The 27223-nt window shown below is 38.0% G+C and overlaps 1 protein-coding gene across 1 annotated transcript; it reads left to right on the top strand.

The window, feature by feature from the left end:
- LHX8 (LIM homeobox 8) lies at window positions 1-27176 on the top strand. The gene is made up of 10 exons (XM_066264973.1): window positions 1-68; window positions 248-326; window positions 1958-2044; window positions 2423-2584; window positions 6237-6358; window positions 8664-8884; window positions 9403-9506; window positions 16560-16655; window positions 23074-23257; window positions 26752-27176. The coding sequence occupies exons 3-10, from the start codon at window positions 1970-1972 to the stop codon at window positions 26826-26828; spliced, it is 1041 nt and encodes a 346-aa protein (XP_066121070.1). The 5' UTR covers window positions 1-68; window positions 248-326; window positions 1958-1969; the 3' UTR covers window positions 26829-27176.
- The last annotated feature ends 47 nt before the right edge of the window (window positions 27177-27223 follow it).

The raw sequence follows: 27223 nt of genomic DNA, 5'->3' as shown, positions 1-27223 counted from the left end.
GCGATCAGATGTTTGTGTGTAAACTGGAAGACAAGGACGTGCCGGAGCGGGCGGTTCCCCCTGAGAAGGTGAGCGAGCCGACGCCGGGCCAGCCCGCTGAACCGCAGTTCCTCTGAAACGCGAGCTGTTTGGGCTCCTAAACGAGGCTCAGAAATTACCTGTAACGGCCTCATCTTCAGACCTGGCAATTTTTTTTTTTCCTTGTTACGTAGTAGCGTTAGTAATCATTGCCTCCCCTCCCCACAAGCTCACTTAACCTGAGGCATGGATTCGGAGACTGTAATTTGGGAGACGAAGCTTCGAGCCTAAGGCGCTCTCGGGCACATGTGAGTCGTACTTTTGTTCTCTTTGCCGAGGCGATCGGGGCGGTCGGGGAGAGAGAGTCGGGCGGCCCGGAAGGCTGCCGGGCGGCCCCGGCCCCGGGCGCGGAGCCCAGCGCCCCGCCGCGGGCGGACCCCGAGGCGCGCTCCGGCTGCTGCGCCACCCGCGCCCCCGGCCTGCCGCGAAAACCGAAAGTCCCGCGGCTTCCGGAAGGCTTCGGAGGACCCCAGGGAAGCCCGGAGCGTTCATTTACTTAAAATTTCAGAAGAAGCAAACCCCGGGGTACGCGAGTCACACCGTTTGTCCAGAAAATGGGGACAGCTGACGAGCTCTTCCCTCCCTCTGGAGGCAGGACCCGCGGGGGTCTCGTAATTTAAAATTGAAAATCCACCGGAGCCTGTGTGAGAGCCTCACAGGACCTGCACCGGCACCGCCGAGTGTGTCTGGCTCCGACGGCGGCGGGAGCGCCCGAGGACGCGGGGCTCAAACGCCGCAACTCCCTTTGTGCCGGCGAGGACGCGGCCTCCGTGCGCGGGGAGCGTTCCCGCGGGTCCGGCAGAGGCCCGGGCAACACCGGCTTCGGACTCGGTCTCGCGGCGGCTGCTGGGGGGGGGGGGGGGTGCGCAAAGTCTGAAACGCAGGGGAGCGGGCCGCCCGGGCGTGCTCTCCCAGCACCGCGCTAGAGGTTTCGAAAACCGGGGCAGACAACGCCCAGAGGCTGCGTTTCCGTTTAGGAACAAAACTCCAGCAAGGGCTTGGAAACACTTGAGTAATGCGCGTTGTTGCTTTAAAACATTTTGACCGAGGTTGGGTGAGGTATTTTTTTTTTTTTTTAATGGCACAAATTAAATTCAGCTGGATATTTTCCATTATTCGATACGCTTTTTGCGCTGGTTAAAAATAATCCTTTAGTAGCTCAAATGTTGACTTATTGAGCAATAAGTGGCAATTTACACCTTAAAGAAACGAGTGTAAATCACTCGCAGCTCTAATTGCTGCAAGTTTACGAAAGAGCCGCTGGTTTGGTTTAATCTGAAGCATTTTCATTCAAATTGTCATCGGAACAAGCACCAGGCTTCTTAAATCCCGCAGTAATTAGCTTTCAAGTATCCTATTAAACCTCTTCACCTTTCGGGCTGTCCAATTCAAAAAGCTCCCTTTAAAAATATGTCTTGCTCTTTTAATTGAGGTTATTAAAGAAATCAAGTTTCTTCCCCCTCCCCTCCTCAACCCTCTTTTCTTCTCTCCCACCCTGCCTCTTCCCCCTCGTGCACCCCCTTGAGCCCGGTGATCCCGGCACCGTCTTGATTGACATCTAGAAAGAACATGCTTTGTGCCGGGATGATTGTTATTAACTTGTTACCCCCGGCAGGGGGGCAGAGAACGTACACGCACGGGTGAAAGCCGCGGAGCCGGAGCCCCGAGAGCCCGGCAGCGCGTCCCGCGAGCCCTCGGCCTGGCAGCGCGCTGGGTCTGCGCCGCCGCGGCCCCCGGCGCGTGGGCCCGGGAGCCCTGAGCGCTGCACGCGCCGCGGGCGCGCGAGGGCCTTCATTAGTCCGCCCGCGTGCGGAGGGGCCGACGCTCGGGGCCGCGCGGGCTGGCTCTGAACTTCTCGTCTGTTTCCTCCACCCCGCAGCGCCGGGGGCCCATGTCGGAAGAGTGCGGGCGGACGGCAGCCCTGGCGGCTGGGAGAGCTCGGAGAGGCGCTGGGGAAGAGGGACTGGTGAGTGGGGAGGGACGCAGGTGCTGGCACGGCCGGCCCCGGTGGGGAGGCGGCCCCGGAGGAAGGGCCGCTGTCTCGCGCTCCTTCCCGGGCCCAGCGGGCCCTCGGGGACCGGGGCGGGGAGGGACGGGGTGCAGAGCCGAGCCGGCACGGCGAGCGGGGCAGGGTTTAAAGGCGCCCCGGCTCCTGGGGGTCGGGGGTCGCAGTCCCAACGGGCAGTGGCTGGAGCTTGGACTCTGGACTTGGGGTGAGGGCAGGAAGTGGGGGGGCCGCTGGAGAAAGGGAGGGAGGCGGCGGGGGAGCCCCCGGGAACCCTGGGTGGAGGAGGGGAGGAGGGGTCTAGAACCCGCGGCGACGGAGCCCCGCTGCTTCCTGCAGGTGAGCCCCGAGGGCGCGGGGGACGAGGACTCGTGCTCCTCCTCGGCCCCTCTGTCCCCGTCGTCCTCGCCTCAGTCCATGGCCTCGGGCTCTGTCTGTCCCCCTGGAAAGTGTGTGTGCAACAGCTGCGGCCTGGAGATCGTGGACAAGTACCTCCTGAAGGTAGGCACGCCGCGAGGTCCAGGGGGGCGGCTCCCCTCAGAGCGCCGGGGAGGGAGAGAAGTTCGTCCCCCCCCCCCTTTTCCATTTAAGTTCTCGCTTAAGGTTTAGGCTTTCAAAGCAAAACGGCCCACTGAAAGGGCAACTCCTGGGGTTGCAGATAGTGGGGGAAGAAATCGTAGAATTTCCCGAGTTGTTCCTGAACAGTTCGTGTGTGACCCATCCTGATCTGGAAGTGCCGATACCTGGGTGGATGTAGCGGAGTCAGCCACCAACAAGGAGCGGGAATGGGGAAACCATTTCACCCAGTCTGAGAGGGGGCCCTGCATGACTGGTTCTACCGAGCCCCGGGTTACGTGGGGTCTCGCCACCCCCAGTAACACCCACACGCCGGCCTCCTTCTGAGAGTTCTAAGTCTAGTTGACTGATTCCCCTTCCCGGTGTCTCCTTTGGTGAGAATCACCCTAAAGTGCCGTAAAAGCTCTTTTCTGGACATTTTTTTTTTTACGTTGTTTTGTATTTATTTAAAATTACCTGTGGCTTTTCCAAAGTAGAAGTTCCTAGGAGCATTTAAATACAAACCATTTCCTCTCGTTAAGGTTTACTACTTCAAGGCCATCCAGTACTTTTGGTGGTGGTTTTAATGTTATCTTCAGTGCTTGACGGGGCGGGGAAGGGGAGAGTATGGGAATTGATGTAAAGTTAGGAAGAAAAAAAAGACTCCGATGGAAGGACTTCACATGGAGGTTTGAGAGTAGACTGTCTGTCTTAATTTATTTTACTTTTCTTAAAATATTGTGGAGGAGTTTTGGAGTATAAATTCTGGCAGGCCACGGTTATTCCTGTCATTGCCTGCAGGATCATGGTCCCATGTGTCTTAATCCTAATGCTATGGGTCTTCAACTTCAATAGCTCTTTAAAACCACTATTTAAAGTAATGATATCTCCTAACTGAATTAGTAGCAAACCAGTTCACTTTCTACTCCCTCTCCACCAGCCCCCCACCCCCAGTTTTTCAAAACAGAATTAATTATGGAGGGTACGAGTTCAAAAAGCAAGTTACTGGAGTTTTTGAAATTTTTATCTCAATGTACAAATCTGCATCATCTATAAAGTGGAAATGATGCCCTATAAATACAGGCCAGATAAACCAGTAACAGAAGTTTTAGTGAAAACATTAAAAAGTGACTTACTTAATCTTTATTGGTGGTTAATTCTTAAAGCTGACAAATTGACATGGCTGTATTCTTAAGATTCCCCTTTCAGTGTTTTTAGACCTGAGCCTTTTTGAATATTTCAGAATCATCTTTTGGATCAAAACTGGCTTCTTATTTTCAACGAGCCCTCTCAAAAATCAGTATAATGTTTAAGAATGTTTCTAAACAGTTCTACAAAGGTTTTAACACTTCATAGCAGAGAAGATATAGAAAAAGTATATTACAGAGTGACTCAACACACCCTCTAAAATACAGCAGTTTCTAGCATTTATCTTTTGTATGTTAAAAATATGTTTATATATAGGGTGGTGCAAAAGTAAGGTTACAGTTGTGAGTATGTGAAACAGTTTATCCTTGTATTATTACTTCTTATTATATTACTTTCCATATAGGCAACTGTAAATCTACTTTTGCCCCTTCTTGAATTACTATATATTTGTACTACATGAAATATCTAAGATATCTAAGCTTTCCATTGTAATAGGACTGGAGTCCTCCCAATGAGTCTTCTAAGTAGTCTTATTCTGTCCTTGTACACATTAGTATATTAGCTATAACCAAAGTTCAATACTATATATGATTATATAAAAACTAAATTCTTAACTTTTCTTTCCTTTTAAGTTCTTATTCATCCAAATAGGTTTGAATTTAATTCAAATTACTGGTAAGAAATAATTGTTAGGCCTGGTAGAATATTGGAGGATGTAAATTGTTTAAAATAGAAAAATATCATATTGTGAGACGACTAAAATAGATTAGAACAAAAAAATACAAGAGGAGGTAGATTCATCTGTTGCACCATCAAACACTTCAGTGCCCTGCTGTTCGGGTGGATTTTCTGGCTTGGTCTTACATACATATATATATGTATGTAAGCAAACCATGGTTCAATACTGACCATCAGGGAAGGTTTGTATTCTCCATAATGTTCTCTTTTCACCTTACTTTTCTCCCTGGAAAAGAAATAAAAGATTAAAAAAAATTTTTTTAAGTAAACTTTGAGGAAAGAGGAAAATCAGGCCTTAGGTCTGACTTGAGAGATTTAGAGCGTGGCCATAACTCTGCCCTGAAGCCTGAATCTACCTTTGCTTTAACAACAACAACATTTATAAAAGAGGCTGGATAAGATCTAAATGCAGAAGAAGACCTTGAACAGTGGATTGTAAAAGGAAATTCATACTTCTAATCTTTAATGTTTATTTGGGATCATTTTAGAAAAAACTAGAAGAGAAAGTTATCTTTATTTTCAGGACAGTATTCACAATTGTTAATATTTTTTATTCTTTGCTATTTTCCTTGTACAGTAAATGTGTATGTCTTTTATAGCAAAACCAAAACTTAAAACTTTAAAAATTTAACCAAAATGATGCTCTCATTAATGCTCTAGAAAGAGGCACATAATTATAATTAGAAGAGAGTGAAATTCTTTTATCAGCTTTGAGGTACCTTTTATAGTTTATGAACAGTAGTACTAATCTGATAGAATCTTTGGACAGTAATCTTTATTATGCAGTAGTGTAGCAAAAGGTATATTTCACAATCTCCCATTTTTCCAAATTACTCAATTCCTGTTTTAGACATTTGATCTGTTTGTAGGGTATAACTTTTGTTTTTGCAGCACTACTGTTCTTTTATATGAAATTTAACTAAGCATAAATCTAGTTCTCATGTTCATTTTACAAGAGCAAGCTTTAGGAGCCTGCATTACAGGGAAGTTCAATCCAATACACATGTTTATTCTTGAAGGCTAAATTGTGGTGCTTATAGTATGATGGTGACAGTTTATGGTGAGGGTAATTATGATTTGATCCCTGAACTAATAATATTTCATGTTCCTACTTTGAAAATATAAGGAGTTATAAGAAGTGCTGTGAATTATTAAATCACCATTTTCTGCTTCACTTCTTGAAGTATAAATGGCAAACAATGCTTGGGTGCCTTTTTAGAACTACTTATAATTAGATTAATTTTCCCTCTGGTAACCAAATCATTAAGTAGGGTTAGCAATACTTGACTTCTTGGTTCTAGTATTTAATGTTAAAAGGGAGCCAGGGTTTCTGCCATATCAACATTTAAATCGAACTTAACATTTCTGTTTCGTAAGCAGATTGCTTGACTTCTTAACAAGGGTAAGGATTTATCTATAAAAACCTCTTTTCCATTGTCTTTCTCCTTTTAACCAGTGCACAGTTTATAATAATTTGATCTCCTCCCAAAAAAAGTACATTGGAAAGATATGTGGTTTGACTTCTTTAGCTAACATGTTTCGTGGTAGGAAGTATTTGGTAAAAGAAAAAATGAACCAGTTATATGACTTTAAAGTGTCCAAGAATTTTCCCTGTGTTCATAGAAGTTTCATTTAAAATTGTCTAATATACAAAACCAGTGAAAATCCTTTTAAGTATCAGTGACTTCTCACCGGCCGTTCTCCTCCATAGGTGAATGACCTGTGCTGGCATGTTCGCTGTCTCTCCTGCAGTGTCTGCAGAACCTCCCTAGGAAGGCACACCAGCTGTTATATTAAAGACAAAGACATTTTCTGCAAACTTGATTATTTCAGGTATACTGTGACTTATTTATTTATTTTTTTTTTAGTAAATAGATATCCCAAGAAATTATTACACAAAGAGAATTTTATAAATAGGCTTTTTTGTCCAGTTTTATTTATTGAAGCCCAGTTTTTCTTATAAATATATAGATTTTAAAATGAGAAAGCTTTATATTTTTGAGGTATAATGTGTACAAAAACAAATAAACTAAGCATGTTTATATGTTTTAAAATTCAGGATAAAAAAAACCCTAATTTTAAATAATTATTTCCACTTTTGGCCAGTAAAAATTTTAGGTATTAAAAATAAGGAAACTTTTGTGCTGTGCATAGGTATAAAGTATGAAATACAAGATGACTTATTGTGACAAAGGCCTGTGTTTGGGGGAGTGATAAAATGAAATAATTATGGGGGGGAATATCAAGGTTTTGTTTAAACTTCTGCCTGTTTACTACAGAATTATCCCTAATTATGCACCTATAAAATGCAAGCAGTTTGGAGACTGTGATGAACCAAATTAATCAGAATTGACTATTCCAGTATTAGGAATACACCAAATCTAATTATTCTGCCTAAAATGTTTCTTTTGTTTGTTCTTTGACTTTTATTTTGTGAGATTATATATATTTTCTTAAGATATTAAATGTAACATTTTCTCTCTGTGATCTTTTTGTAATTATTTAAATTTATAGTTTCTTCTAGGATATAATTCAGTTCTTAATGGATAGCTGTCTAGAATTGAAATCATCCTTAAGTATAACTTTTAAAAATTACCATATTTTTTCTTTATTTGCATTTCCAAATGAAGAAGAATGTTTATTGTTAAATTAGGAAGTTAATACTGTATAATGAAATTTGTAATACTAATTATGTTGTTTATACTCAATTTCAAAAACTGATTTCAGGGAGTTTAATGGTTGATTTGAATAAATTGCTAGGTAATTTAAAGCACTGCATGAAATCCAGAGTCCTTTATTTTATAAAGCCACAGAATTTATAATTACCAAAAATATATATTTCTCATCAGGTACACTCTCTATTTCCCAAAAATAGTAGTAATTTGCCTTGTCTTTCACTTAGGATATGCTAATCTTGATTTTCTATGGTAATCTAAAGACTTTTGAAAGATTTTGTTTTAGAGGCTTATTGAAGGTCTAGTTCTTCAGGACATTTTTATACTTTATATTTTATTATATTCTAAAATGTATTTTAGGATTCAGTTTTTCAGATTATTATTTTTTTTAAAATAGCAATACCTCTAAAGATATACTAGTGAATAGACACAGACATAAACTTACCTAGTTTGATGTGATATGCCAAGCCATGACTCCGACTGCGAGAGACATGACAAAGAGTATCCAGTCCCTTGGACTGAGAGAAAAAAAGAAATATTTGCACCTGGCATTTTGTTAATATTAACCTACATTTAATGTTCAGATGTGTCTGGAAGTTTTAGGTAATATTTCCCCTCTTCCCATGGTTAGCATTGCAATATATAGTTTATTCACCAAAGAAAATATTTCTGAGTTTTCCTTCCTCTCATTCTTCCCAGGATGAACAATTTCTGTTCTCCTCATTCTTTGATAATTCAATTTCAAATGTTTAGATGTTGTAACTTTTTTTAAAAATGATATTTAAAGCATTTTCAAATTATCTCAACTTTTTTTTTTAACTTGGTTTTAAGAAATTAATGTATGTTCATTGGTATGTTTTTGTGCTTTTAGATTTCAATCCAAAGTGCGTGGGTGCATGGTGTGTGTTTGTGTGTGTGTATTTGTATTGTATCTTGGGTTTCCAGGTAATTTAAAATGCACTGATATTTGTTACAAGATATAGAAACTCATAGTTCATCTATTTTAAAAGATAAAATATCCAATATTTTTTTAAAGTAAAAATGAGAAGTTTTTGTTTTATAAATAGGTTTTAATTATGACCATATCTCATCTTGATTGTTTACCATACTGACTTTTTAAATTATGTATGTATGTATGTATGTATGTATATGTATATATAGAGAGAAACATTGGTTTATTGTTCCACTTATTTACACATTTATTGGTTGATTCTTGTATGTGCCCTGTCCGGGGGATCAAACTGCAACCTTGGCATATTGGGACGATGCTCTAACCAACTGAGCTACCCAGCCAGGGCTACCATACAGATTTTAAGAAAAATAATTGATTCATGTTTTATTTTCAAAAGATTTAAATACTTAGCTTAATCCCATGAGTAGTATAATGCATTAGTTTAATCTCAAATTGATGAATACCTCACCAAGCATTAAAATCTTCACCTCCTACCCTTCTATTTATGTAGAAGGTATGGAACTCGCTGCTCTCGTTGTGGGAGGCACATCCATTCTACTGACTGGGTCCGGAGGGCCAAGGGCAATGTCTATCACTTGGCGTGCTTTGCCTGCTTTTCTTGCAAAAGGCAACTTTCCACGGGAGAGGAGTTTGCTTTGGTGGAAGAGAAAGTCCTCTGCAGAGTGCATTATGACTGCATGCTGGATAATTTAAAAAGAGAAGTGGAAAATGGTAACTATATACTTAAAATACTTTTGAGTCTTTTGGAACCGTGAATACAGGAATGAAAACAATTTTTCTTTAAGGTCATTTTTATGTATTATTTTGTGCAGTATAATTGTGGTAAAACTCATTAAGCACTTTAATGTTAGTGATGGTCTCCATCTGTATGTTTACAGGATAAGCCATGACATGTGTATTAGCTTTGTGCCATAGTCTCAACAGCCTTGAGTTTAAGATTCTGTTTTGCTTTTGTTGACTAGTCGTTACCCTGTCTTTGCCCTCCTAAGGATGAGCTTAGATATTTCCCTCTAACTTTTTGCTCTTGTGACTAAATATTCAAGCCTACAAATTGAATGTTGTTTTTACAGTATATCTCTAGTGTGTTGAAAAACTTAACTCAAGGGGTTTTGCAATCTGGAAGATGTATACAGTTTCACTCCAAGCCAAGAGATGCAAAAATGCTATTATTGTATGACTGATGAACTCATCTTTGTTACCAACATGTGTGGTGTGTTTTTTAAATGTAGGTAATGGGATTAGTGTTGAAGGCGCCCTCCTCACAGAGCAAGATGTTAATCATCCAAAACCAGCAAAAAGGGCTCGGACCAGCTTTACGGCAGATCAGCTCCAGGTAGACGTGACAATGAATTGATGATTTTTGAAGCCTTTCTCTGCCACAAAACAAACAATATTTATGCTGTCTAAAATAATTTGTATGTTTCTAAAAAGGCTAGCCTATGCTTTTTGTGAAAAATAACTTGGTGAATGTATGAAAATACACTTTTTCCCTAAAATATTTATTAATATTCCCAGAGTTAATGATATGCACAAACCAGTCATTCAAGCTGGTGTGTTGGCATTGACATCCAAGTGGAAAAGAAATATTAGTCTGTCCTGAATTCCTGATAAATCAATGTAACCTAGGCATTTACATTGCTACATATAATTGCAATAGAAGAAAAAATATTTTGGGACTCAACATGTGAGTCTATGGGACACTAATGTATTAGTCTTTTCAAGGAGTCTTTTAATGGACAAGATTATACATTTTCTGAGTAGGATTATGTCCCCTGAAAAAGGGAAGGATTATTTTCAGTTTAGTTGCCCTAAATATAATTGTCATAGATTTGAGTTATGTAAATTGTTAAGCAAATTATTAAATAATTGCTCCTTGCTTTAAAAAAAGTCATGTTCTCTAAAAGATTAATATGGCTGAGGTATTTTATGTTAAGGTAAAGTAACATTTATTGAGCACCTACCTACTGTGCTTGACACATTGTATTCATCTTAGCTCAGATTTGAAATGACATTTATACAATATTAACAAATGAGTGAAAGTAATTTTTGAAAAATCACATGTAATATTCTAAGACTTTCCAGTATTTAAAATGAAAACAATACAGTGTTTTCAAGGAGAGAATTTTATTTTGAGAAAGAAACCATGATGTGGCCTGACCTGTGGTGGCACATTGGATAAGGTGTCAACCTGGAATGCGGAGGTCTCCAGTTGGAAATCCTGGGCTTGTCCCTTAAGGCACATATGAGAAGCAACTACTATGAGTTGATGCTTCCCACTCTTCCCCTTACTTTCTCCCCCTTCTCTCTCTGCCTTCCCTTCCCCCTCCCTCTCTCTAAAATCAAGAAATAAACTCTAAAAAAAAGAAAAAAGAAAAAACCTTGATGTGGTAATGGAAGGAAACTTGACTTAGGGTGGTGAACACACAAATATACAGATGATATATTATTAATATATGGAATGTACACCTGAGACCTGTATAATTTTATATACAATGTCACCCCAATAAATTCAATAAAAGTTAAAAAAATAACCACTTGATGTGACACAAATATTTCAAGGTAACTTAATGGTATTGGAAAGGAATCCGGTATTAAAATCTAAAGCCAATCTGAAAAATTTTCAAATGATGGTTTTGAATTTCTTAGGCATAGATAATATGGTCAGTAAGTAATAAAGGAGAGATAACATCGCTGTTTGAACCTTGCTTTTCTGAGTGCCTCTCTGGGTTGCAATGATCACACAAAGCCCTAAGTCAGAAATATGCACACCTGTGGGAGAACTGGCAGCACTATGTGTGGTAGCTGAAAGGTTTGTGAGAAAAAATCAAGGTGTGCAAAAAACTAGAATCTCTAATATAAGTATGTTCCGTTTTTAAAACTGGCTATTTTCATAGGGCTGTTTATAGTTTTAATTATAATACTGATAACTCTTATTTGATATATAAATTTATTATTACAATTACAGTTATGAAAATATGAAACCACTTCAGGTATATAGGCAATCTCATATAGGAAGATAAATACTAATTTTAAAAAAGGGAAATACTATTTGTGGAGGACTTAGTGTGCCAAGTCCTATGACAGGCATTTTCTCTACATTATCTCCTTGAACTCTTACAAATCCTTGATGTAGGGAGCCTCATCCGAGAGGTGCAGGAACTTTCCTCGGGGCAGATCGCTGAGGGGATGGCAGAGAGTAGATTTGGACCCTGTTCCCAAACCTCTGGTCTTTTCATTCTGATTGGCCTCCAAGGATACCAAGGCACAAGGGTGAGTTGGTGCCTAATAAAATTTCACTAGCAGCAGCAGCAGCAGCTAAAACAAAAGAGTGTGATTCTGAATCTTGTAGATAGCCTTATAGTTTTAATTGCAAATGTGCACAAACTATTTAATTATGATTTATATGAAAATGTGATGTGAATCATGTTTTTAAAAATTTTGTATCAGAATCATAAGTTGTGAAAATTAAAAGCAGAAATAATATGCTTTCAAAGCATGTACTCATTTATTCAATATGTATTAGCACCTATCTATGTCAGGGATGATTGAAACAAATAAGACACAATTCTTGTCCTCAAGCGGTTCTTTATAATTTAGGAATCTGGGATAGCTGTAAATTTCTTCTTAACAACTTGGATGATTATATTTTGTTAGAACCTCTAATAAATCAGGTGATGTACTTTCATTGTTAAATTGTCCTACCTTGCCATAAAATAATAAAATATCAGTAGGTCAAAACTATTCATGAAGTACCTGCTTTAAACAGAGTAGAGTTAAAATGAGAAGAATAAACAAAATAATTTTCCAAAATGCTTCTTTAGAAGCTTATGGGGAGAAAAAATAGTTTCAGACTTATGAAATAAAATATTGTTTTGTGTTGACATAAATATTTCAAATATTGTCTTATTTGTAGAAATGATATTTGAGAAGTTTCAGCCAATATTATGGTTTACTTATTATAGTTAGATGTAGTCGCTCAATGTTTATTAATGTTAAATATAATAAGGTTAGAATCCTCTTTAATCTACTTCCACATAGAGTTGGTCAGATGTTACTATGCAGAATCCTGACATTTCTGGCCGTAAAATGATAAATGTCTCTAGATGCTTACTCCTTGATCATGGTAAAAGAGCTCAAAAAAAGAGTAGGGTGGATTTTGGCATTATTAGTGACTAGAGAATAATAAAATTAAGTCAAAATTAAGAAGATTTGTGTGTGTGTGTGTGTGAGAGAGAGAGAGAGAGAGAGAGAGAGACTAAACACTGCTAAGTACAGTTTACCTTTCCTTTAGCATAATTCAATCTTAAACCATCAATGTTGATTTAAATTTTGCTTTATCCCTTGAAGAGAAATTGCTTTATTAAATGTAATTTGGTTTCGTTATTAAACCTGTGAATTTAAAATGCATTTGAGAAAAGCATGCTGTTTTCATTCTGTAAATTATCAGTAGTGGCTTTGAAAGCAAATGCTTTCCTCCTTCAAAATTAAAAAACGAAGACTATTAATTTTTTCATTCTTTTTTCTCTTTTGGGATTTACAAGCTCAGACTCCTATAAACACAACTGCATTTGCATCGGAAATAACACATTTGAAGTAGGAAAGGAAGAATGAAGTGAACTAAGTGAGATTATAGGCTTTTAGGCTGGTTCTACCCATTTTTAAAATTAATTAATTTTTAATTGAATTTATTAAGGTGATACTGGTTAACAAATTATACAGGTTTCAGGTGCATGAGTCTACAACCCATCTCTGTCCACTGTATTGTGTGTTCACCCCCATGTCAAGCCCTCGTCCATCACCACTTACCCCCCATACTGTCCCCATTCTCTTCAGCCCCCTGGCAATCACCGCACTGTTGTCCATGTCCACAAGTTTATTCTGTCTTTTTTTTTTTTTTTTGGTCCTTCTTTGCTCAATTCCTTAAAGCAAAAATACACATGCTGTTTACAGTGCCTGTGAGCAGAGTTGCACAGGGAGCCAGAAATACTCTATTCTAGAAGAGTCACTAATCAGAGAAAACTTAAATGGGAGAAAATATTTATATAATTTGTAAATCTTAAGATTTGTCAGAACAACGTTCATCCTTTTCATCACATTATCTTCAGTTTTTCCTCACATTGTCAAGGTTCATTCTGTCACAATCCCTTATGCACAAACACTGTTGACAAGAAGGAGGATATGAAGAATATGAAGAAGACATTCCCTTTGCCCTTAAAAGTCTAACTATCTCCTTGGGACACCTAGCCTTGCCAATAAATTATTTAGCTATACTGTGAAAAGTGCAGTGGCAAAGAGAGTATTATAGGAGGATCCTAGTGGATGGAGAATGTCATTAATATTGCCTGTTGCAAATGGTGTGGAGGCCTGCAGAGTTTTAGTGAAGTTGATACCCTATCCCCATCCCAGGCCCAGACCCAGACCCAGACCCAGACCCAGACCCAGACCCGTGCTCATGGACATGCACAATCATGTTGGACACCAGATTCCCTCTCCTATTTTTTATAATAATACTTTCTTTATATTTTATAGTACTTTCCTCAGTTGATTGACTTTTAACTAATACAAATATCCCACTTGATTCCCATGGTTAGCTTTTTCTTTTCTTTTTTTGTGACAGAGACAGAGAGAGGGACAGACAGGGACAGGCTGACAGGAAGGGAGACAGATGAGAAGCATCAATTCTTTGTTGTGGCTCCTTAGTTGTTCATTGATTGCTTTCTCATATGTACCTGGACATGGGACTACAGCAGACCGAGTGACCCCTTGCTCAAGTCAGTGACCTTGGGCTCAAGCTGGTGACCCTTGCTCAAACTGGCGACCTCAGGGTTTCAAACCTGGGTCCTCCACATCCCAGTTTGACACTCTATCCACTGCGCCACCGCCTGGTCAGACTCCCTTGGTTAGCTTTATCTGAAAGAATCCAAAAGCCCTTAGCTTATGACTTTATTCTGGTTATTCCCTCCTTCTGTCCACCTTCTCTCTCTCTCTCTCTCTCTCTCTCTCTCTCTTTCTCTCATATTTAAGAGTTTTTATAAAATTTTTATTTGAGCCAAACTGACAACATATGCCAGGAAGCAAGATTTCAAATGCTTTCCACTCTTCTCTTTTAACTAGTGGTGGGATTCAGCTGGTTCATACCAGTTCGGCAGAACTAATACCTAATTTTTTGATGAGTTCAGCAAAGCGGTTGTTAAAATGGCACTTGTTTTTTTTGTTTGTTTGTTTGTTTTTTTGTTTTTTTTGTTTTTTTTTTGTTTGTTTTTTTTGTTGTTTTTTTAAATTTTATTTTTTAATGGGGTGACATCAATAAATCAGGATACATATATTCAAAGATAACAAGTCCAGGTTATCTTCTCTTTCAATTATGTTGCATACCCACCACCCAAAGTCAGATTGTCCTCTGTCACCTTCTATCTTGTTTTCTTTGTGCCCCTCCCACCCCCTATCCCTCTCCCATTCCCCCCTCCCCCCCGTAACCACCACACTCTTATCAATGTCTCTTAGTTTCACTATTATGTCCCACCTACGTATGGAATAATACAGTTCCTGTTTTTTTCTGATTTACTTATTTCGCTTCGTATCATGTTATCAAGATCCCACCATTTTGCTGTAAATGTTCCGATGTCATCATTTCTTATGGCTGAGTAGTATTCCATAGTGTATATGTGCCACATCTTCTTTATCCAGTCATCTATTGATGGGCTTTTTGGTTGTTTCCATGTCCTGGCCACTGTGAACAATGCTGCAATAAACATGGGGCTGCATGTGTCTTTACGTATCAATGTTTCTGAGTTTTGGGGATATATACCCAGTAGAGGGATTGCTGGGTCATAAGGTAGTTCTATTTTCAGTTTTTTGAGGAACCACCATACTTTCTTCCATAATGGTTGTACTACTTTACATTCCCACCAACAGTGTATGAGGGTTCCTTTTTCTCCACAGCCTCTCCAACATTTGCTATTACCTGACTTGCTAATAACAGCTAATCGAACAGGTGTGAGGTGGTATCTCATTGCCGTTTTGATTTGCATTTCTCTAATAGCTAAAGAAGATGAGCATCTTTTCATATATCTGTTGGCCATTTGTATTTCTTCCTGGGAGAAGTGTCTATTCATATCCTCTTCCCATTTTTTTATTGGATTGTTTGTTTGTTTGTTGTTGAGTTTTATGAGTTCTTTGTATATAAAATGGCACTTGTAATCAGGGTTCTCTCTAAGAGGTATGCCTGGGCAGCTGCCCAATGTGGAAATCACAAATTTCCATTCCTTACTCTTTTTTAACATTCATTTGTGCAGCGGTATATTCTAAGTGCCTGTAGTAATGTTCATTCCATCCTTAGGTGAAAAAAATTGCAAGGGAGGATGCCAATCAAGAAGCCATATAGACATATCTTAACAGTTTTTATTGTTTTTTGTCAGGTATTATTTAATATTTTTTCATTGATATTATAAAACTCTTTCTTATAACAATCTAGTTTTGTGTATATCTATTTAACTATTAAATGCATGAAATAATAAACTACCTTTCAGTATATCATTTTTTTGATACTTAAAATAGTCATTAGGGCAGAGAACCAGTTCTTAAATTATTTGAATCCCACCACTGCTCTTAACCTCATACTGTTAGTAGTTATTGGCATGTCTGTCTCTTTCTCCCTGGAAGTTGAGATCAGGGAGAGTTTTTTCATGTGTCACTATCTCATAGTACTTAGCACAGTGGTTCCAGTCCAAAGATTCACTTCAGAATCACCTGGAGACTTTTTCAACATATAGATATTTAGATCTTGAGAAATTCTTATTTATTGAGTTGATGGGTGTTTTCCTTTTAAGATCTTAGATATTCCTTTACATAGAGCAAGTGCTTAAACGATTAATGATGAAATGGTTATAATTAAGTGGAATATATTTGTTGTTTTACCTACTATTTGCAGACTATAAAATTGTAGTAGGGGCCTTGAACCTGTTTAGCTCAGTAGAAGGTGGAAATAATTGTGATATAATTTTTGTATTGATATTTTCAAAATTTTTCTAATGCTAGTACTTTTTAACAAAAATGAAAAAGCAGTAAATAGACACTATTTATATATTTCATTTGTGGGTTCCAAGAACGGAAAAAAAAGAAAAGGTAAGCTTATTTTAAACAGCATAGTTGAGAGACAAGTTTTTGTGTTGAAACATTATTTTTTGAAAGATCTCTGCATAGCAATTTGTGTTTAAATTTATAGAATGTGCATTCTTTTCACATATACATCCTTCCTCATAATTATTTTCAAGTAATGAAATATAAATGTTCCTTTTTTTTGTGTACATGTTTTTCTCTCCCATCATCAAAATGCATAAGGTTGATGATTTTTATCTACTTACTGCTTACATTTTCTAAACAACAGGTTATGCAAGCACAATTTGCTCAGGACAACAACCCAGATGCACAGACCCTTCAAAAACTGGCAGAAAGGACAGGCTTGAGCAGACGTGTGATACAGGTGATTGTTTTAAATGTTAATAAAGAGATACTAAACTTTCTATTGTAGGTGTTTATTAGTGTGCAGTGTTTAGTGAAAAAAATGTCAAAGCATTAGCTCCTCATTTTACCTCTCTTCACACTTTGAATCAATTTTTTTTCAATCTGATAATTAGCCTGCTTGGATGGGGCTACCATTTGTTAAATGACTTCCGTGCACAAGTTACTTCATTCAGTGCTCATAGCAATCCTAACATCCTCAGCCTAAAAACAACTGGGGTTCCGTGCTAGGTCTGCTTCTGAGCTCAGTATTTTTTCTATCATTCTATGATTGTGTGTGTGAGTGTGTATGTGTGCAGGGGGTGTGGATGGCCTTTGTTAAAGATCCAGGTAGAAGGAGTAGTGAACAAAACTAGGGAAGGATGAGTTTGAGAAGATTTATTGGAATATAAGATCTGTGTTTGCAGATTGTGGAAGGAGAAATTGCTGGAGCTGAGCCTGGAGAGTCTTGTAGACGCCGAGTTCTTTCCTGAGCTGAAGAAAGCCATGATAGGTGATTTTTAGGAAGAAAAGGTTGGTGACAGTACATGGGAAGAATTAGAGTTGGGAGAGGCTAGATAGAGATAGACAGATTAGTTAGAATGTCCAGGAAAGCAGTAACTTTTTTTAAAAAGGAGCTTAGCTGGTGTAGTGGCCTAGAATTCAACAAGAAACATTTATTGACTGTACACTGATGGCAGGTGATGGATGCTAGAGAGTTAAGAACAGGACCAGACAGTGTACAGTGGTATCTTGAGATACGAACAGACCAACATATGAATTTTTTAAGATATGAGCTGCGAATCAGTCCGTATTTTTATTCGAGATCCAAGTGAAATTCCCAGATACGAGTCGTGATTCGGGAAGCTGCTGCTAGTTGACACATTGGCGCACGGGTCCAGTATTGGCAGTTTGATCTATGTGTTGACTGACTTATGAACTTGGTTACAGAACAAATTAAATTCGTATCTCAAGGTACCACTGTAATAGGGAAGCAGAAAGAAGCCAAAGATGATTCTTAAATGTAAAGTCAAAGTATTCTTGGAAAAGGTGCTGTTACCAGGAATATTAAGGTCAAAAGAAAACTCATTTGTTTGATAGGAGGGACTTGAATTCCCTTTTCTCTCTGCTAATTATGCAATGATGGTGCCATTGGGCATGTAAACAGGGATTTTCAAGGATAAACGGAACTCAAGCAAAAACATCTAATGCTATGAACTTAGGTAAGACCCTTTAGAAGTAGATTATAGACAGTAAAATGTGAAGAATGGATTTTAGGGAGAGAGCAGGCTAGGAGGTGCTGTTTGAGTGGCACCTAGTAACAGCTAGAATGAATGAGTGAGTCTGGTGTACAGAAGCAGATTTAACGGTGGGCGCATGCCCTGGGCCCCAACTTCTGAAGGACCCTGCAAAATCCCAACTTGACACTTTTTTCTCATGTAAGAAGCCTAATATTTTCTTCTGCGCCCGGGGCCTCAACCGACCTTGATCTGCCTCTGCTGGTATATAAGCATCATGGAGGTAAAGGAGGGAAGTGGGTTCAAGGCGGAAGTGGTCAACTATGTCAAGTTCGTATAGAGAGATCAGGGAAATGGAAAATAATTTTAATGAACATTCAAAGTTCAGAAAAGATTTAAGGAATTAATGCAAGCAGAATCAGGTTTCTGCAAGGGAATTCAGGAAAAGGTCGTTCTCACTCCTGATGTAGAACTTTCTCAGGAGGAAAGCCTGCAAAATTGGCATAGGCTACTATTGGATGTAGTGAGTTTCCTATGCCTGGAAGCTTCCTTTGTTGAGGTCATTAGACACAGTGGGCTGAGGGCCCCTTTTACCCTGAGACTATATTCTGCAGTAGCTTTCAGATTTATGGCTACCATGTTTTAGATTATTTTGAAGTTGGAAGCCAAGGAAAATGAAAAGTTTTCTGGGATTTATTCTAATTATTTGAGACAGAGATTTCTCATGTAATTTCCAGGTATTTTAGTCACCAGCATTATGAGCAAATTAACTGGTTTCCACACACTAGAAATTAGAGTATATATTGTTGGATAGGGGTTTTAATATGTGAGAATTGAATTTAAATATTTTTGATAAGATGACAAAGGAAGGAGTACTAGCATGCAAATAAATATGTATATATAAGCACAGGGTGGGGGAAAAGTAGGTTTACAGTTGTTCATATGGAAAATAATGCAATAATTAGTAAATAATAATATAAGAATAGTCCTGGCTGGTTGGCTCAGCAGTAGAGCATTGGCCCGGCATGTGGAAGTCCTGGGTTCGATTCCTGACCAGGACACACAGAAGAAGCACCCATCTGCTTCTCCACCCCTCCCCCTCTCTTTCCTCTCTGTCTGTCTCTTCCCTTCCCACAGCCAGGGCTCCATTGGAGCAAAGTTGGCCCAGCCGCTGAGGATGGCTCCATGGCCACCTCCTCAAGTGCTAGAATGGCTCCAGCTGCAACAGAGCAATGCCCCACATGGGCAGAGCATCACCCCCTGATGGGCATGCTGGGTGGATCCTGGTTGGGCACATGCAGGAGTCTGTCTGACTGCCTCCCTGCTTCTGACTTTGGAAATATACCCCCCAAAATATTATAAGAATAAACTCTCTTTTGCATACTCACAACTATAAGCTTACTTTTGCCCCACCTTATATATTTGTGTATATATGCATGTATATATGTAATTTAAATATATAGACCTTCACAGTATTTTGAAGTTAATTACTGTGATCTCAAATAGTAATCATGATCTGTTTGCTCAGCCTACTTCCTAGCATTTTAGAAAAGTTAAAGAATTTTAATTACTAGGCCTTGATTCTAATATGCAAACTGGGTTATATGCAAAGATTAGGTAAAAACAATGGTCTGATACAATGACAATTTCATCTTTTCTAGCCAAAGTCTACTTAGAGGGTCATTAGTAACAGAGCAGGTTCACATTGTATTAAAACAATAGAATAAAGATGAATGATTTTATTTTTAACATTTGGCATCTAGATATAATCACTGTTCACATACCCTTTCTGAGAGCTGAATTATGAGTTGTGTGCCCTACAGATAAAGGTTAAACAGTATTATTTCTTTCAGTCAATGTAGTGAAAATACCTTTTCATATTGAGAGTTACATGAATTTTATTGCAGCACATATTGAACACAGAAGAATTTATTTCCATTTTTTATTAACATATAAATACTTCAATGAACAGCATAGTATATATCCTTGCAGACTTGTTCAGTCATTTTGATAGGATAAATTTATAGAAGTAAGATTGTTGAGTCAAAAGATAAAACATTTTTAGGGCTTTTAACTGATAGCAGAAAAATCACCTTCCAGAAAGCTCATAGCAATTTATTCTGCCAGGAGTTACTTATGAAAGTTCCTATTCCCCAACCCACACAAATTCTAATTACTGTCATTCTTTAACATTCTTTCCAGTCTAATAGTCAGAAAAATCTCATTGTTTATACTTATATTTAATATCAATGAACTTTAACATAGTTGCTTAGTTTGTCATTTTTAAACTTGTTTTAGCCCACTTTTCTTTGTGTTATTTTCTTGCCATCTTTTATTGATTTCTACTGATCATGTTCACTTTTCATAGTTCATCAATTTTCATTTTTCCCCCACATAGAACTTTTTGTACATTTATATAGTTTTCAAACCTCTCAATATCTTTTTCTTATAGCTTTGGGGGTTTTTGTTTTTCCTATTTGTAGAGTATTATCAATTTGGCTTTTGTTTCTTAAATATTCTGATTCCACTTATTTACACCTATACTTTATCTGGAATTGACTTTCTTTTACATGGGAGGTAGAGATTTCTTTTTTTCTCCCAAATGATTACCCAGATTTCTTAAGTCAGTATTGTGCCATACTTTCCCAATAATTAAAAAAATCCATCTTTTTAATATACTAAACTCTTATATTGGATTCTTTGGGGTTTTCAAAGAGATTCATTTATGCATTAGTCTTATGTTCTGCAGAATGTTTACATGGCCTGCTTCTAGCTTATGTAGTTTACAATACATATAGAACTAAAAAATAATTTTTAAGCATATTGCTCAAAAAGAAATTTCAACTCTTGTTAGAGATTAGCAAAGCAGAAGGAGAAAATTATGAAGCCCATGATGAGAGTTAGAAGGACTTATATTTGAATTCTGAAGGTGGGTATCCCTCATGTCCGAAATTATTTCCTGAAGTCTAGTAGCCTCCGTTATATCTTGCTGTGCACATTACATGAAATTATGTGTTTGCAAACCTCTCTCTGCTGTGGATCATCTTTCCAAGGAACTGTTTGAATAAGCATTAAGGTAGTTATTCTGCAGTTTATGTCATGCCTTTTTAAAATTTATTTTCAAAGGCTGGGATTTTTTTTCTAAACAATTGAGGAGATTCCATCCAATATATACTCTATTGGAGATAAAACATACATTGAAGAAACTCTGGGAACCACAGTGTCATGTGTATTAGGTTATATGTGTTCTGGGGTGTATGTCTTCTGGGCACTGTCCAGGAAAAGACGGGGCAGCAGTTCCCTTTGATAAGTTGGAGAATGAGTGTGTGTCCTCAGTGGGGTGGATGGCTGTACTGGCACCTGTTGTTAAGGAGCCTGTGGAGAGAACGTGACTGGAGGCTTTAGGCATGGTCTCTATACAGGTACCTAAGTGGCTGACTAACACCCTAGGAGATGAGGGGGAAGGCTGTGATTTCCCACTCCTTTTCTTTGATATGTGCCTGTCTTGTTCCTGAAACATTCCTTGGGTACTCTCTTTCAGCCACCTGCTCAGGGTTGCACACCCTGTTATGCTATTCATTTGTATTTCTTTAGTTTTAAGCCCTAGAGTTTATACTTTGTGAACCCTTTATTTTTGAGTCCCAAGGGCAGATTGTGTCTTAGCAAACAGCCAATTTTTTCATGTAAATCTTTTTGCAGCTTCCTTCTTTTCCACATCATTTAGCCCCAATTCCCTTTGCCAGCCCAGAGCAGAGACTTATGGCCCAACCTTTCCCTGGCCCAAACCCCAAATTTTCTTAGTTTCCTTTAAGATTTTATCCCCCCCCCCCACTTCTCTTTCTCCTTGTGACAGAAGTGTTTGTCGTGATGGCACATAAATGCTATAATGTTTAATAGCATAACACTCTGTAGTGAAGTTTTATCTAATGGCAGGGAGTTCAAACACAGGCCAGCTTATTGCTGAAAGCACTCTGGGCAGTCAGAGTGCCCTTACTCAGACCTTACTCAGCTACCTGGATGTCACACTGCCCTTGCCCTGAATTTGCTTCCTTTATTGCTGGGAAAGAGTGGACAACAGGGTACTTAGCTCTTGACTTTTTGTGAACTGTTTCACCAGTGGTTGTGTCTGTATTTTATTCTACTTAAATATTACTAGTTGATGATGATGATGATGATGATTAGCCTGACCTTAACAGGCTTTTTAGGGAATAGGCTGTGTCTTCACTTGGAAAAATGGAAGCTAGCATGTTCTAATGTGCCTGGAATAACGGAATCAAGGAGTTTGTCAAAAGCTTTAAATTCTCAGGAGGCATTTTAGTCATTTGAAAATAGACTTGAAATAAGTCCAGAAGATGTTTAAGAACACATTTAGTAGTTTTTGTTTGTTTGTTTGAAGTTCAGATTAAAAGGCTTTTTTTTTTCTTCTGTTTCTCTTTTTGCCCCAAATGCTGGTAGTAAAACCACAGAAACTTTTTCTGGAATTTTTGGGCCCTCAGCCCATTTTTATTCTGGAATATGCTGATTTAGTATAGAATTGGCTTTTCAGTAAATCTTCAAAGAGTTATTATATGAGTGAAGAAAATGACCATTGATAGTTGTGCAAAAGTCTTTCTCTTCTGTCTACAGAACTTTTCAAAAACGTATTTAGATTTATACAGTGCTTCTATGGGAGAGTAATTGAAGTTACATCCCTTTTTATTATTTTTTTTTTTATCACGTGAGAGGCAGAGAAGTGGAGAGACAGACTCCCACATGTGCCCCAACCGGATGGACTCAGCCACCCCCATCTAGGGCTGATTTTCTGTGCATGGGGGGGGGGGGGTTGCTGCTTCCGTTGCTCAGCAACAGAGATATTCCAATGCCTGAGGTGGCCTTGGAGCCATCTTCAGTGCCCTGGGCCAACTTGTGAGGGGAGGGGAAGAGAGACAGAGAGAGAGAGAGAGAGAGAAAAAAAAATTGGAGGGGGAGGGGTAGAGAAGCAGATGATGGCTTCTCCTGCGTGCCCTGACCTCGGAATCAAACCTGAGCCTTCTACACACCTGGCAGACGCTCTACCATGGAGCCAACCGGCCAGGGGCAGAGGTTGCATCCCTTTTTAAACTGAGTTGTAATGTACTCAGAGCTGATACGTGACATAGCTGCTACATTGCTTTTCTCCCTCAGGTATGGTTTCAGAATTGTAGAGCGCGCCACAAGAAACACGTCAGCCCTAACCACTCCTCCTCCGCCCCAGTCACGGCTGTCCCGCCCTCCCGGCTGTCTCCGCCCATGTTAGAAGAAATGACTTATTCTGCCTACGTGCCCCAAGACGGGACCATGTTAACTGCGCTGCACAGTTACATGGATGGTAGGTATCCGAACATCTAACAACTGGCTCCCAAGCAATCAATAACTGACAACTTCTAATGTTAGATTATTGATGAAACTCACATTTTGAAATATTACCTCAGTAGTAGCTGAAAAATATTAAGTAGAGAGAAAAACTACCCAAACATTCTTATTTCTGTGACTAAATTTTAAGGGACAAGATTAACACTCACTATACCGCTAAAATACAAATACTAATAATGACTCTTCGTGCTTGATTTCTACTTAGGAAAGGTTTTTGTTTGTTTGTTTTCACCTGATATTTATTTAAATAATTTATTTTCCTATGGTCAGAGAAAGTATTCACACTCAAATTTTTAGATTGGAGTTTCCTTAGTTTTGTTAAAGAAACTTTATTGGAAAAGAACCCATATATATAGCAAAGTGCAGACATATGTCCACAACTTGATAAATTAATGAAATAAACATGTACATATTCCCCAGATGAAGTAGTATTACATAATTAACACCCAAGAAGCCTGTCTATGTCCCATCCCAATCGTTGTCCTTTTCCTCCAAAATGACATTACCTTGACTTCTACAATCAAGCTTTAGTTTTGCCTTTTTGTGAGCTTTATAGAAATTGAACCGCACAGAATGTATTCCTGTGTGTTGTACTTCTTTCAACTACACTGTTTGTGAGATTCATTGGTATCGTTGTAAGAACCAGCGATTTGTTTGTTTTCCTTGTTATAGAGAATTCTCTGGTAGAAATATACCACAATTTATCTACTCTGTTGTTGATAGACATTTGTGCTATTTCCAATTTGGGCTTTTATGAATATGCTGCTATGGATTTATTGTACATGCCTTTTGATGCACATTGATTGACAGTTCTATTTGGTATGTACCTGGGAGTAGAACATAGGATCATAAGCTATACATATATTCAAATTTAGTTGATTCTGCCAAACAATTTCTAATAAGGTTGAAGCAGTTTACACTTGGACCAATAGTATATGAGAGTTCAAGGTGCTCCTCATTTTCGCTAACACTTGGTAGGGTGTATCTTTTTAATTTTAGCCAATCTGATGGTTGTGCAGAACTATCTCATGATTTTTATTGCTTTTCCCTCAGTGACTGATGGAACTGAGCATTTTTTTTTCATTGGGCATCTGTATATTTTGTATGTGTATAAAGAGCCTATTTATGTGATTTGCCTATTGATCTATTGGATTATTTGTTTTTTTAAATTTGTTTTTGTTCCTGCTATATTCTGCATATAAAGTTTTTTTGATGATTATATGTCTTGCAAATATTTCCTCTTATTCAGTGGCTTGCTTTTTTCTACTCTGTTAAGCTTATGTTCTGTTGAGCACCAATTCCTAATTTTAATGTAGTTTGTTTCACCAGTTTTTCCCTTCACAGGAAGTGCTTTATTGTCACCTGATCAAGAAATTGTTCTTACTCAGAAATAATGATGATATTCCTCCAATGTTATCCTCTAGAATCTTTATTCTATCTTTGACACTGAGATTTACAGTCCATCTGGAATTGAATTTTGTACGTGATGTGAGATAGGAAACAAAGCTTATTTTTATACTGATGAAAATTCTAATTTCCCAGCTGCTTTGTAGCACCACATTTGATATAAATCAAGTGTCCACATAATGTATATCAGTTTTATTAGTCTATTTATTTTCATATTAATACTTAATTGTTTTAATTATGCTAGGCCTGTAATTCTTGATATCCAGTAATACAAGTCTTCTTATTTCATTGTTATTCAAGTTTGTGTTGCATATTCTTGACCCTTTATATTTCCATAAATTTTACCAGATTGTCAATTTCTACCCCAGAAAGGAAAACAATTGAGATTTTGATATACTCTATTGTAGGAAACTACCATCTTGGTAATATTATCTTTTTTTTCCTCAGCATTTCTTTTTATGTTTGGTTTTCAGTTTCATTATTATAATATGCCTAGATATGCTTCTTTAATATGTTGTTTGATGTACTTCATTATGAAAAAGTCTCAGCTTTTGTCTCTTAAAATAATGTTTCTACCCTTATGAAAACTTTTTATATTTTCCAACCTGTTGACCTTCCATGCTTCAATCTAGATATTTTCTTCTGACTTATCTTCCAGTTCACTAATTCACTCTTTATTTAATGTAATGTGGAACTAGTCCATTGAGATCTTAATATTGGTTATACCTTCAGTTTTAGAATTTCTATTTCATTCTTTTATTATAGTTTCTACTTCTATTCTGAAATAATCTATTTTTTTCATTTTGTTCCTTAATAAAATTATTGTTATATTAGTTATAATAATGTCCATGTCTGGTAACTTCAATATGTGGAGTTTTTTTGGGTCTGTTCTACTTTTTTCCTCTTTGTTTTCAATCCAGATATGTCTTCTTATTTGCCTTGTTATTTTTTTATTGCACTTCAGATGTTGGGTGTAAAACACTAGAAATAATTTGAGGCTCTAGGTAATAATTTCTACCAGAGAAAATTTAGTTTTGCCTTTGGCAAGAGCTAGCCTAGGAAAGTTCAACTTAATTCACTCAGGCATCAGTCCTAAGGAGGAATGATGTATTTCTGGGTTTATAACTTGGATTTAGCCTGTTGAGATCTAAAACAAAACCTGTGTTTTGTTTTATTTTGTTTCTGTTGTTTTTAACTAGGACTTTTCTTCAGTGGGTCTCTGACTTTTTTTCATATTTGTTTTCTACCACCCAAAGTCTTTCCTGAAAATTCTGCTCAACTTCTCAGTCTCTCAATCATTTATTTTAAAATTGTCACTAACTTGGGGAAAATAGCTTATTTTATTTCTCTCTTCCTCTGCAAGTCGATGCCTTGGTCGCTTTCCTGTGCCTTCAGGCAGATCTTTAAAATTTTGCCCAGCTTTCCTAGTTGCTCTCAGAAGAGGTTGTGTTTGAAGCAATGTAGCCCCTTTGCTGAGAGTAGAATCCTCCTTTTAAGTTTTGGGTAAAAATAAAATAAAATAAAATAAATAAAATCAGAGCCTGTATTATTGTAATCATTTACTTACACTAGCATCAAAATTGGGTGTGCTCGCATGAATGACTTGTTTTGCGTGAGTCAAATGTGTTTTGATGTATGTTTAGAGAAGAGGCAGTTAAGCATTCATAAATGAGAATTTGGGAGGTCGTCTTATATATAGCCCCCTTTGTATGAAAGATGGCAACATCTCAGCAGACAAACTCATGAGTCTTTCTAGCTGCAAGGTCAAGTGCAGTGAATGGGGTTTGGATGGAGGACATTCAAGTGGTAAAAGCTTGTGGCCAAAAATAAAGATCTGGGGGGGTGAACTGTTCCTAGATTCTCATTTAATAATATGCGATGTTGAATAACTTAATGCTTCTGCTGAGGTGGGTGGATTAAGTGTAGCTTGGTGCCCTCAGCTATAATGAGCCGTGAATGCACATTGCCTTGGATTGTTTTTGTTTTAAAATTAGTTTTAATCACCCTACAAAACTGATGCACAAATTTCTTTCTATTTTGTAGCTCATTCACCAACAACTCTTGGACTCCAGCCTTTGTTACCCCATTCAATGACACAACTGCCAATAAATCATACCTAATTTCTTTTTTCAGGGATAGAAATGATTAAGGATATAACCTTGTCACTTATTATGTATAAAATAACCTTTAAACAGATTAATGTTAAATTTTTATTTAACACCCAAAGCATTTCCAATATCACTTTGCTGCCCAGGTTTGTATCTATTGTTGGCCTGCAAGACACTTTTATTGATTTTTTCATTTTTTGTAAAACTTATGTTTACAAGAAAAAAACAAATCAAAACTTTTTCTGTATTGTCTGGAAATAGTTCACTCTAGTGTGTATCTGTTAATTTATTTGTCACCAAAAGAGCACTTTGCCTAAAAGAAAGGACTGACAAGTGTGCAAAATGTTTACAATTCTTTGTGAAATTGTAGTTTATCATTAGTTTGTACCTGTAAGTTATTGTTATAA

This window comes from Saccopteryx bilineata, chromosome 3, assembly GCF_036850765.1.
Source record: "Saccopteryx bilineata isolate mSacBil1 chromosome 3, mSacBil1_pri_phased_curated, whole genome shotgun sequence".
In the NCBI taxonomy this organism is placed as follows: Eukaryota; Metazoa; Chordata; class Mammalia; order Chiroptera; family Emballonuridae; genus Saccopteryx; species Saccopteryx bilineata.
This window is presented reverse-complemented; position numbering and strand designations above follow the sequence as displayed.

Bases quoted from the DNA above. Each gene is read 5' to 3' on its own strand.
- LHX8 (XM_066264973.1), top strand. From the start codon at position 1,970: ATGTCGGAAGAGTGCGGGCGGACGGCAGCCCTGGCGGCTGGGAGAGCT. The intron at 2,585-6,236 runs GTAGGCACGCCG...TCTCCTCCATAG, and splicing joins TGGACAAGTACCTCCTGAAG to GTGAATGACCTGTGCTGGCA. The intron at 8,885-9,402 runs GTAACTATATAC...TTTTAAATGTAG, and splicing joins AAAAAGAGAAGTGGAAAATG to GTAATGGGATTAGTGTTGAA.